The following is a 12,716-nucleotide window of genomic DNA, read 5'->3' as shown; positions in this document are numbered from 1 at the left end:
ACAGTAGATGAAACGTTGGAAACGGAACAAAGATATTGAGATGAGATCATGGTTCAGTTCATAGGCAGGGATGCAAAACACACACGCACAAGCAAACACACCACACACACACACTAGCCTACAGATCCATCATGTCTTAGGTTTGACTGCAGATAAAGTAAAGAAAAAACGTTGGATATCTTCCACTGACCACTGCAGTTTCACAGTACCGCCGGTGGGGGGCACTATAGTCCACTGAATAGCTTAATCACTGACGCGTAAAGCTCCTAGGACCTAGGCCAAGAGGTCGCAGTGTCTGTTGTGGCAGGCAGCTGGGCTCAAGGTTGGTCACGAGCCATGGTCACGAGGCTCCAACTGAACCGAAGTAAAGCAACGCTTGTCTGGGTCAATCAATACACAATAGTAACTCGGACGCCCTCCATGCTCACAATTATATTTGGGTGACTCCTCACCCCGCAAAGGTTGGACGTCACAAATACACGTACGCACGCACTCGCACTCACACAGGCACGCACACACACACACACACACACACACACACACACACACACACACACACACACACACACACACACACACACACACACACACATGCATGCACGTAACACGCTGGAGCACCGGGGTCAGAATGCATTAGCGGCTCGCTGCTGCTGTGATAATGAATGGATACCGATTGAAATGACACTGCAACACATTTATTGGATATCGCGCCACCTTTCCACCTGTTCCCTTTCCTCTCAGACAGGAGCGCAAAATCCTCTGGTGGAGGTCTGATGATGGGATCGCTGTAGGCCTATCCTTGGAGGTCATGTAGCCCACTTTTCGGTTACGTTTAGATCTGAGTATGGCCAGTGAAAAAGGAGCATATGTAGATTGAACACATAAAGTAACAGTAAAAAAACGTTTGAAAACTGACATGAATATTGAGATGAGATCAACGTTCAGCTCATGGAGAAGCAGGGATGCCAAATCAGAGAGTAGGAATGCTATCCCTCATATTGTTACATAAATATAGTCCTATATAAACTCAATGTGAACATATTGAGATGAGATTGATTGCAGGGATGTCTTATGAGGATGCTTATTGCACAGAATTGTCATAACATGACATAACTGATGTGATCTGATACAATCACGATATAAAGGAAACACTCCCATTTCAGCAATTATCAATCATTTTATTCAGATAAATACGACCACTAAATTATACAAATGACTCATCAGAGACAGAGAAATAGTTTCACATTTGCTTTAATAAAAAAATAAAAATAAAATAAAAAGCATTGTTACCACAGAGACATAATCTACCAAACACAAATTTCCTTACTTTTTGTGCTAAGTTTAGATATACTGTATATATATATATATATATATATATATATATATATATATATATATATATATATATATATATATATATATATATATATATGGGGCTTATGTGATAGTACACTCAAGTTACACTAGCCTACAGATCAATTATGTCTTAGGTTTGATTTCAGATAAAGTAAAGAAAAAACATTGGATATCTTCTACTGACCCCTGCAGTTTCACAGTATCTCCAGAGGGGGCACTGTAGACCACTGAATAGGCTAATCACTGACCCGTAATGCTTCAAGGCAAAGAGGTCGCAGTGTCTTGCGGGCACATGGTCGGGCAGTGGGCTAAAAGTCGGTCACGAGACCCCAACCGACCCAAAGTAAACAACACCTGTTTTTTTGTATCAATCACTTCACTCGGACGACCTCCATGCTCACAATTATTTTGGGTGACAACTTCGCTCCGCAAAGGTTGGACGTCTCACATACACTACACATGCAGCCGCACCTGCACACATACATATTTTAATACTTTTATTCGGATCTTAACTTACATTGAAAGATCACTGATCCAAACATTGAAGGAAGTATGTTACAGTTTTTAGTAAGGGGCTGCCCAAACATAGAAACCTTTATGCCACATTGCACCTTGGTCTTCAGATTGATAGTCTATTATGGCAGAGATGGAGCAATACTTTTAAAGTCTATTTGCGTTTGGTTACTTTAGTCCACAGAGTTGTTATCCATTCAATACAAGTTTGTATACATGTCCAAGGCTCCCAAAAGCAAGAACAATTAATGTGTAATTAAAACCTAACTTTGTGATACTGTTTACAAGTGGTTGGTATTTTAAAAGCTTAGTGTAGCAGATGTCTATATACAGGTCAAAGCAACATCTTAACTCTACATTAGTCAAATACTTAGCAGAAACATCTACAATGGCGATATCAGGGCTATTTGGGATATTACTGAAGATATGTAATATTCAGATATTCACAGTTGAACCAGTCCATTTTTATGTGTTTGTGTATCTTTGTTTCCAATTGCACTTCATTGATGCCTTGTGTTACGAGGTCCACTAATCTATCATGCCTAGCAATGTACAGGCCTTTGTAAAAATTGTGTCCATTTAGGATGGAGGGTGAAGAAGGCAGTGTGGATCGTGACAGGGGTACCAAGTAGACAAGTTGGATTTCGTTGGAAGAACTTGGAGGCGGGCTTTGATAGTAAAATTGAAAACATCCTTGCCAATCGACACTATAAGGGAATCATTTGCAGATGGTAAGCACGCTAATTTTCCTTGGAGACTTTTTCCTTGTCCAGTGCGCGCGCACACACACACACACACACACACACACACACACACACACACACACACACACACACACACACACACACACACACACACACACACACACACACACACACACACACACACACACAAAAATAGGTCTTTATGGCAGGTTTACTCAAAATAATATATCTGAATAACCTTAATAATATATGAATAGGCCTAGGCCCATAGGACCATTCCCCTGTGCACGCTGCTTATATTGTTGTAACAACAAGTAAAACTGTTGGCGCTCCATAGCCCAATGCGTGTGATTATCTGCAGATGGAAAGCGACCACTAGATGACACCACACAGCAATAAGTAACTGCGGCTATTTAGGGTGACGTTTCAATTTTGACCGTGCAACTGCTACATTTTAATGACCATGTCTTTGGTTGCGTGGAAATAGGTGTCTTAAGTGGCTTCAATTCACCACTAATAACTTTGGTACGGGACAGGCTGCAAAGTCCAACTGGACGTGTCGGTCATAGTTGACGGTCAACACCTCCTACCACTTGCCATCCAGGGTAGACCATCAATCTATTTTGTACGAGCGTATTGCTGTCTCAGCTGGCGGCCCTCCACATTCCTCTGGGTTCTGGCCACGTGTGAACCGTTTACCGCGTGTGTTATTATTAGACATGTCCAAATTGGCAAGCTTCTGCGGGCATCGAAACACTGCCGAGGCTGAAGCGTTCAAAGAGGAAATTTGTTATCCACCTTTGTGTCACCCCTTAGATTTAAGATAATGAATCTTAATAAAATATATTAGCCTGTGCATTTATACATAATTCACAGTAGCCTATATTAGACCAGAACTTACCTCGTAACTATCCTTGTTTTTCATTTGCTTATTCACTCATTCATTTGTTCCTCCACGCTATCCTTAGGTGTAACAACAGCGAGGTGTGTATTGATGCATGGCAGATTCCCATGGGTTTCTGTGCACTCTCTCGTCACCACGAGACCTTTGTCCCATAGCTTAATAGTGTTGGTAAGAGCTAGTAATAAACAACGGGTCAAGGTTTGTGTAGTGCTGAGTCGTCGCCCCGGGCTCATACGCTGAACACACATTCAAGTGAGCGCCCCGAGTTTGATCCGGCGCTGATCATCCAGCTGCACCAGCTCACCATGGGCCCACATGCCGGCCACGCACTGACTTTTATTCTCCTGTTGTCATGCGTTGTCACAGCGCTGGGTATGTATTCTCCACTTCCTACAGGGGATCGAACAAATCAGGAATGATCAAAGAAAACCCGGTTCAAATATCACACGATTCAGCCGAAACAAAACAAGTTTTCTTTCTTTGTTAACACGAGTGGTGGTGTTGTTTCAACAGGCCAGGCCTGTGAAGGCCGGTGTGGAGATAGGTTGGAGTCCTGCTCTTGCCATCCAACGTGTGCGTCTCTGAAGACATGCTGTGGAGACTATAAAGTGTACTGTGTGGAAACCCAGCCTTATTCAGGATCCAGTTTTGGTGGGACAGATTTCACTATCCTGCATGCAACTTTCAATCCAGCTTCACAGATTGTATGCCGGTATGTTATATACTTTCCCCTCACAACGTGTCTGAAGTCCTGTTCTTACCAGAAGTTTTCTTTACTCGCCGTGTTTTGTTGGTTGCAGGTTCAACAACGCTGTAGACACGGTTGGATATGTGGACGAACACAGACGTGCTCACTGCATTTCACCCTTATTGTACCAAACTGGATGGGTTCCCTTGCATATCTCTGCCGATAACGGCACAACCTTTACACAAACTGGGGCCTGGCTGTTAGGTACAACACACACACACACACACACACACACACACACACACACACACACACACACACACACACACACACACACACACACACACACACACACACACACAAACAAACAAATGTACATATGACGACATCCCCAAAACACACACCACATCCTTATTCTTACCCTAAGTAAATCTGCATATCACATTATAGTCTTGGGATAGTATTGTTGTTCATAGCTATTAATGAACATTAGGGCAAACTAATAAGTTGTATGAAACAAAGTATGCATGTGGTGTGTATATATGTATAAATTCATTTATTGGTTCCTACAGTACATACCGGCAAGTTGAATGCTGGCTTCAAAGCCGTGTTGGAAAATGCAACCCAGTGGCAGTACTACGGGACCCCAAATGTAGGAGGCCCCCTGAAGATGGAATGGAACTCATCTCTGGTCAAAGCAGAAACGGTCAACATAGAGCTATGGGGCTACAGCGAGACAGGTGAGCGGGTCAGCACCAAATGACACGCCTATCTATCCAGCTCATTTCTAGGTAATAATAGGATAGATAGAATAGATGACCCTGTGTTTGTGTCTCGGTGTTGGTAGGTGAGCCGTACTCTGAGGCTTGGCAGGGGAAGTGGGAGTACCTGTACTCCCTGGCCACGCGTCAGCCCAACAGCGGCGCGTTTAGTTTTGTGCCTCAGCCGGCACAGCATGGTTTCTCCGCCTGGGAGCTGGGCAGCGTACGCATCAGTCCCAGCACCTACTCGGACGGCATGTGGTGAGTGGGACCACATACCCAAACACACGCACACCCTTTGGGGCTGGGTTCCCCTCTAAGCCGGCCACAGCTATTATATATTTAGTTTTATGTTGTTGGCACTTGCTTGCTTGGTAGTAGCCGGGACACGTGTCAGCAAGCATATCGGATTTTAAACAGCATGTGTTAGGAAGACATATTCCACGTCAACAGCAGGGGGGATATGGATATCGCCATTAGCATGGGGGAATTTAGCTTGCAGTAGTCAGGACAGCATGAGCCCAAGGTTCCGAAACCCCATCACCAGCCTCCCGAAACATGATATTACCTCATTAGTATTACTTAGTGTTCAGGTGCGGCCACCTAAAGGTCAACTGTGGCTGAAGATGACTGGATGGTTCCGTGACCCAGGAACGTGCACGCCTTGTGGACCGAGGACCACGCTCTGGCCTGGCACCTGGGTCAGGAGTTCAGGCAGAACTCAGCCGCCTGGGCCCTGGAGAAGTGTCTGGCGTGGGATGCACTGGAGGGCCGGCTGCCTAACTTCCTGGAGGAGACCATCGACTGCCCCTGCACCCTGGCGCAAGCCAGGGCCGACACGGGCCGCTTTCATGTAGGTATGGGGTACGCCGAGAACAGTGGACTGAGAGGGAGGGGAGGAGATGTGCTTTATTAATCCCTGTGTTGCACGAGGGCCTGCAAAAGCTTGAGGCATGATGATTGAAAAATATCCATATTAGGTGCTTCCTGCTCTATGTAATGCCTGGTGCATCCATTGCACATTGATTAATGCTTGGACTATGTAATGTTATGCACGGTAGTTATGTTATGTCTCAGAAGGTTGGATGAACTAGAGTTTCTAGTTCATAGCAAGGCTGTAAAAGGTTTTGCACTTGCAGATAACCTTATTTTAATCACCCTGTTGTATACATTTGTATTGCATACTTTACCCTGGCTCTATCTATGTTGCTGCACGTGCTATTCCTTTATTTAAACGCAACTGCATTATTATTATTATACACACCAAACGTCCATCTATTCTGGTGTTAAATGATTTATAAATGAATACTGGTATATGTGTCATGAATACTTTATAATTTGTCAATTTCTCAGACCGACTATGGCTGTGATTTGGAAAAAGGAAGTGTGTGCACTTACCATCCAGGAAGTGTCCACTGTGTCAGGGCTATAAATGCGAGGTGGGTTCTATAGTTTAACTATACACAAGAATTTATATTTACCTGCTTAGTGTGTCCAAACAAGTTAACATATTCATATTCACCTGCTTAGTATGATCTGACAAGTAAACATACTCATATTTACCTGCTTATTGTGTCCAAACAAGTTAACATACTCATATACTATAGTAATTTGCTTAGTTAAGCTTTTGCATAGCTTATTTATTAATCTGTCTCTTTACAGTAGTCTATGTCTTACACTATTCTATGTCTTTACACTAGTCTATGTCTATATCTTATACTAGTGTTGTTGTTCTATTCTCTGCCCTGTAAGGTGACCTTGGGTGCTCTGTAAGGTGCCTATAAATAAAATGAACTATTATTATTACTATGCTACTCTGAGTCTAATTCTACGTGTCTGTCTGATAGTCCAAAGTACGGAGCAGGCCAGCAGTGCTGCTACGACCACTCTGGGGCCCAGGTCCTGACGGCCGACTCCATCGGGGGGAGCACCCCGGACAGGGCCCACGACTGGGGCTCGCCCCCCTACCGGAGGCCTCCCCGCATCCCGGGCGTGTCCCACTGGGTGTACGACGTCCTGAGCTTCTACTACTGCTGCCTGTGGTCGGACCACTGCCAGTACTACTTCAAACACCGGCCCTCCAGTGACTGCAGGTCCTACCGGTCGCCCCGATCAGGTGACGGCCCCGCTCTGTACGACCGTATCGTTTCCCCCTACCTTATACCACCCGCAGCATTTGGAAACACATGGCCCTGGTCTGGGGGTCACCCTAGTCATAGCGTTCCAATGGTGTCCATTGTTTTGGAGTATCGGGACATCTCTGCCTTTTTACGGTTCCAAATCTATCTTCCTTAACAAACCAAACTAAACCATGAATAAACATTGCATATTCATGTTCATGTTCTGCATATTGGATTTTAAATCCTCATTCACACCACCATGAACACTGGCAGCGCCAGGCATTTAGTCCTCATCAACATGAAATGCATTTGATGACATTCAAATTTTAGCATTTATATTGTAGTTATTACCATTTATATTCTCCTATTCTTTTGTTTTCTTATATTTTCGACGCAAAAACAATAAGCCCGATAGTAAATAGATGAAAGTAACTCATAAATAACCACGGTGGGTAACTGTGGCATACGTCTGTGCTCTCCTGTTATTAGAATGTAAACGAAAAAATATTAGAATATTACAATGTAAAAACTGTTAATCCTGTTGCTGTGTCCCATGGACATGCCCAGGCGCTGTGTTCGGAGACCCCCACTTCATAACGTTTGACGGGGTGACCTACTCCTTCAACGGCAAGGGGGAGTATTCCCTGGTGGTCTCGGAGAGCAGGGGGCTTGTGATCCAGGGTAGGACTGCACCCGTCTCGCTCCCGGACGGTAAGGCTGCACAGCACGCTGAGTGGGTAACCAGTAACCAGGGACACTGAACCAGTTGCAAGGAACCAGTAACCAGTACCTAGGAACCAGTACCTAGGAACCAGTAGACAGGAACCAGTACCTAGGAACCATTAACCAGTAGCCAGGAACCAGTAGCTGGGAACCATGAACCAGTAGCCAGTAACCAGTATCCAGGAACCATGAACCAGTAAGCAGGAACTATGAACTATTAGCCAGGAACCATGAACAAGTAGCAAGGAACCATGAACAAGTAGCCAGGAACCATGGACAAGTAGTTGGAATCATGAACCATGAACCAGTAGCCAGGAAACATGAACCAGTAGCCAGGAACCAGTAGCAGGAACCAGTTGCCAGAAACCAGTAGCCAGGAACCACTAGCCAGGAACCATGAAACAAGTGCGGAAGCAACCACTAACAATTCCTGGCTGGATGGGAGCTACATTCAAAACAAGAATACAAAATCATCATAGCATAAGACCTCCTAAATGAACAATGCATATTCATGTTCAGGTTGTGCATATTCACATGAACACATAGTTTTGAAACCTTCATCCACACCACCAAGCACACAGGGCCCTCTAGGCATTATCTTCTGATCACCATTGAAATGCATTTAAAGACATATTCTAAGTTTACCTTAGGTTTATTATTTGATTTGATATATTGTTTATGGAGGTGTACTTATATTGCAGTTATTACCATTTTTTATTCTCGATTGTTTTCTTATATTCTCTTGTTTATGCTGCTGTAAGAAACTACTGTGAACGCGACAAAGCTGTCAGCCGTGGCCATGAGGGAGGCCTCCTCCGATGTGATCGAGGTGCGCCTGGGGGGGGTCGGGGACCGGCTGGAGGTCCTGCAGAACCAGAGGGCCCTGTCCTTCACCGAGCAGAGTTGGATGGACCTGACTGGTGAGATGCCCCGGGCTCCGGTTCTGTCTCCCTCTGTGTCGAGCTCGTCTGTCACTATCTGATGCTGTGGTGAGGGAAGGCGGTTTTGATTCGTGGCTAGCCGCAACATCACGCTTCAATAGTTTTAGGAAGGGAATCTGCCGTTGCCAGTGCAGACTCAACACTTGTATTTTGCTTTGAGAGGGGTTATTTTGGGGAAGTGTAAAATTAGCTTGTTTGATCAGATGAATGTCGTGGTTGGTCTGGCTCACATAAGACGGCACCCCAGGCAAGATTATGGCGCCCCCAAAATATGTGCCTTTATTCTGAAGTGTCAGAGCAGTGAAGTTCCCATTCCCGATCCAACCGTTAATCATTCACTGCTAAATGCAATTGTGAAATGTGACAAATGATATCGAGATAAGCACTTCATTAAAAGGACGTTTGATAAACTTCATTTCAATTGGCATCATTAACCTTTGGATCATCGGTGACTCATTAAGCTTGTGGGGGATAGCAGGGAACAACAAACATTCACACACTCTCACATAACAGTGCACTCAAACCATACGGTTGATGGAAAAATAACTAAGCTTAACTAACAAAGTTAAGCCAAATAAATGTAGATGTCACATCACTATGGTCCTTTCCACTTCTGGAGAATCAGTCGCCTGATTAAACATGGACCTATCACTGAAACCCTGAACTGGAACTGTGTTCCAGGAGTGTTTGTGTTTTCTCCAAACCCCAACAACGTGACGGTGATGTTCCCGTCCGGAGCTGGGGTGGAGCTACGCCTCATAGAGGGAACCGTGACAACCACGGTGCTCCTGCCAGAGGACTTCCACGGCGCCACGCTGGGCATGTTGGGAAAAATGAACGGCGACCCCGCCGACGATCTGACCACCCCCGACGGCCAGACCGTGTCCATCCAGAGCACTCCCCAAGAGTTGTTTGAATTTGGAAGCCACTGTGAGAGACTTCTAGAAGTATATTTCAGATGAGTTCTCATGTTCACACGATGTCGGTGTCGTATATTCACTCTGCGCCCTTGGTCTTTCTCTGCATGTGATTCCAGGGGCTATTGCCAACGAGTCTTCGTTGTTGACCTACGATTCCGACTACCTTTTGGACACATACTTCTACGCTCCCCGGCATGACCCTAGTTTTATTCCTGCGTTTTCCATCCCCGATAATGAACATGATCCCCTGAAGGAACAGGCCTCCAAGATATGCTCCGGAGATGGTGATGCATATTGCAGGTATGACATCACTGTCCACCAAACCCTAGGGCTGTCCTTCACATTATCAGTTACAAACTATCGCTGAACGCTATTGTTTCAGCAGTGAACGCTACCACGATATAGCATGGAAATATTAACACTGTGTCTATCTTCTTCTTTAAAAGCAGATCTACATAATCTGAACATAATGATAGACAAATAAACATACCTTAGCTATACGATTGACACAGGCTCTGTTATTATCTGTGCTGTAGGTATGATGTGCTGGTGGGCCGCAGTCCAGCTCTTGGGAACGCCACTAAGATATCCTACCTGAGTCACCTGGCCCTTGTGGACGACCTGAAGCCAGGTGACCACAAAGTGTTAGGGTGCATTGTGACTGACTGAAGGTTGTTTGAGCCAGTGTGAAGTCTGTTTTCTTTGTACTTTTCTGGGTATAGTTACAATTTGTGTTATTTTTGTGTGTTCTAACCCCTGCTGTGGTGCACACTTGGCCAGGTCATACTTGCAAAGGAACCAAACATTAACAAAACGTATATTTTTAAGCCTTTAATTATTGATGAATCATAATCATTCACAATGCATTAATACACATTTGTAGATGAAAGTGCTATGTTAAGTGGTGCGTAGTTTACCACCAGGTTCGATGTTGACTAGCCGTTAGCCTCGTCACAAGTGGCAGTAATCACCCAGATGTATGATGGATAGATTAACCTACCAGCGGGTACAGTACTCTGAATATGCTGGTAGGCACTTATTTATCATCTACAAATATATCTTTGTTTTGTAAATATTAAGTTCATCATTAACTAAGAGCTTATAAACAAATTATGACTGAATGTTTCTAGTCCACGTTGGCTGGCTTACCAGAGGAACCAATCGTCTCGTGTTGTTTTCTAGTGGTTTCCTGTGGCCATCTGTCCCCGCCAGCCAACGGGAAGAAGTTAGGGACCCGCTACCTGGTGGGAGCCACGGTGAACCTGTCATGTGACGAGGGCTACGGTATGACGGGCTCCGCACAGCGAACCTGCCAGGAGAACGGACTCTGGTCGGGGGAAACCACTACCTGCGTGGTTCCAGGTACCGATATACCACGTTCAGAATGATATATTCTAAAAAAGTAATCTGACACGTGTCGTAGAGCGGACCAAACCGCCCAATCACAGGTCAAGTGCGACCCTGCCAGCCTGCCCAAACTCTCGAGGTTTTCCATCAGGTTCTATGTACAACCAAAGGGTCACATGAGAGTCTTGAATCAATACTAGCTGATCAGTGAAAGTATGACTGAATGACTTTGATTTAGGAAAGAAACAAACTCGTACACAAGATGCTATCGATGGTACCAGACAGGAAAATGCTTACAATTATTTTCCTTATTTCAGATAACATCACTGGAATTGTGGTTGGATCAGTCATAGGAGGAATTGCACTGATCCTAATAGTGACAACACTCATACTGAAACACAGAGGAAAAAGGTATGGTCAACTTTATGCTCATAAAATACACTTATGTTTATATAAATACAGCAATACTGAGTGTCTATGTGTTCCGTAAGTAAAAAAAAAAAGAAAGATATATATTAAAACAGTTAGTCAATAATATTATAAAAATATATACAACACTTAAAATGTATGGTTCCTCATGTGTTTCTGTTTTTTGTTGGCTCATTCAGTACGGCAGATCTGGACATGGTTGTGAGTGAGGGCTTCTAAACAAGATGAGAACATGTTTTTATCTCACACGTTGAAGATGAAAACTATGCACCGTTTAAAGTTACATTTGACAAGCTGGTGGAGAACCGAAGTGATCGTAAGGCATCTGGATATTGGATTAAATATCCTCCACAACATCTAGATTTACTATCATTTACACTCACTGATTTATGCTTATTTATTTAATATCAGCATATATTTCTATATTTCTTGGTATAAGCATAGCAAAGAACTATCTCCGTAGCTATTGGAGCTTTTGAGTTTCTGGAGAAGTATCACTGTGGTTTGCTTGGTCTGATCTAAGATTTGAGATTAATTGTAAAAGTTTAAAAATGTCTACAAATGGTTAATTCATTCTTTAAGGCTTGAATTTATACAAATTAAATAAAAATATATTGAATGCTTATGTTTTGCATTTTTTCTGACCAGCTTTATGTGAAATTAGAGAAATCAAGTGAACACACACACTGTTCAGAAAGTGTGGAGTATGTGTTGGAGTAATGCCCAATTGTGAGTCCCATGTCTGAACTCACTGAACCATTTTCCATGTGGTTTTCTGAAGGCACGAGCTCAGCTCAAAGCACTTTGACGACCTTTGCATTACGATGTTTATCTTACTCAGCCATCTTGATCTTCCAGATATAGGAGGTGCCATGCCCAGCTGTTAAAATGAAGATTAATACTGTGAAGCAGGTATACAGCTTTCAGAGGACTGACCGAACCACATTCTGATTGACATATGGCCTTCAATTATACACATAAGAAAACAGATTTAATATTTGTATTACACTACCCAATGTTAATACTTTGCATTGTCATCAATTTTAGTTTCTATGCAACAAAGTGTAACCTGTCTATGGATTGCGTCAGGTTCACATTAAAACATTCATTGCCTTATCGCTGCAACAAGGAATGATGACAGCATTGTATAAGATCTCTCTCTACCTCTATCAGAATGACTCAGATGCACTGAGATGTTTTTGCCAAATTCCACACAACCTTTCAACTGTGTCAGCTATCCCGCCTCAATTCTTTCACTCGTCCACGATGTCACCCAGGGGTGCTGTTGTGTGTTTGACCCGAGTACCCCG

The 12,716-nt window shown here is 43.8% G+C and overlaps 1 protein-coding gene across 2 annotated transcripts; it reads left to right on the top strand.

The window, feature by feature from the left end:
• Positions 1-1,637: 1,637 nt before the first annotated feature.
• On the top strand, positions 1,638-12,404 carry LOC115542550 (sushi domain-containing protein 2). Of its 2 annotated transcripts, XR_003976566.1 has the most exons (19): positions 1,638-1,790; positions 2,453-2,600; positions 3,542-3,849; positions 3,991-4,189; positions 4,278-4,429; positions 4,738-4,905; positions 5,013-5,187; positions 5,578-5,779; positions 6,280-6,365; positions 6,774-7,042; positions 7,614-7,757; positions 8,531-8,689; positions 9,392-9,640; positions 9,747-9,930; positions 10,167-10,261; positions 10,813-10,992; positions 11,295-11,388; positions 11,586-11,722; positions 12,265-12,404. XR_003976566.1 is itself a non-coding variant. In XM_030354841.1 (18 exons), exons 3-18 carry the CDS (start codon positions 3,783-3,785, stop codon positions 11,623-11,625), a joined length of 2,463 nt encoding a protein of 820 aa, XP_030210701.1. In that variant the 5' UTR covers positions 1,638-1,790; positions 2,453-2,600; positions 3,542-3,782; the 3' UTR covers positions 11,626-12,029. The 2 variants fall into 2 exon arrangements, 1 of the variants encoding a protein (XP_030210701.1); XM_030354841.1 differs by lacking the exon at positions 12,265-12,404 and having other exon boundaries at positions 11,586-12,029.
• The last annotated feature ends 312 nt before the right edge of the window (positions 12,405-12,716 follow it).

The sequence above is a fragment of the Gadus morhua genome, chromosome 4 (genome assembly GCF_902167405.1).
Source record: "Gadus morhua chromosome 4, gadMor3.0, whole genome shotgun sequence".
NCBI lineage: Eukaryota > Metazoa > Chordata > Actinopteri > Gadiformes > Gadidae > Gadus > Gadus morhua.
This window is presented reverse-complemented; position numbering and strand designations above follow the sequence as displayed.

Bases quoted from the DNA above. Each gene is read 5' to 3' on its own strand.
- LOC115542550 (XM_030354841.1), top strand. From the start codon at position 3,783: ATGGGCCCACATGCCGGCCACGCACTGACTTTTATTCTCCTGTTGTCA. The intron at 7,043-7,613 runs GTGACGGCCCCG...GGACATGCCCAG, and splicing joins CTACCGGTCGCCCCGATCAG to GCGCTGTGTTCGGAGACCCC. The intron at 9,931-10,166 runs GTATGACATCAC...TCTGTGCTGTAG, and splicing joins GATGGTGATGCATATTGCAG to GTATGATGTGCTGGTGGGCC.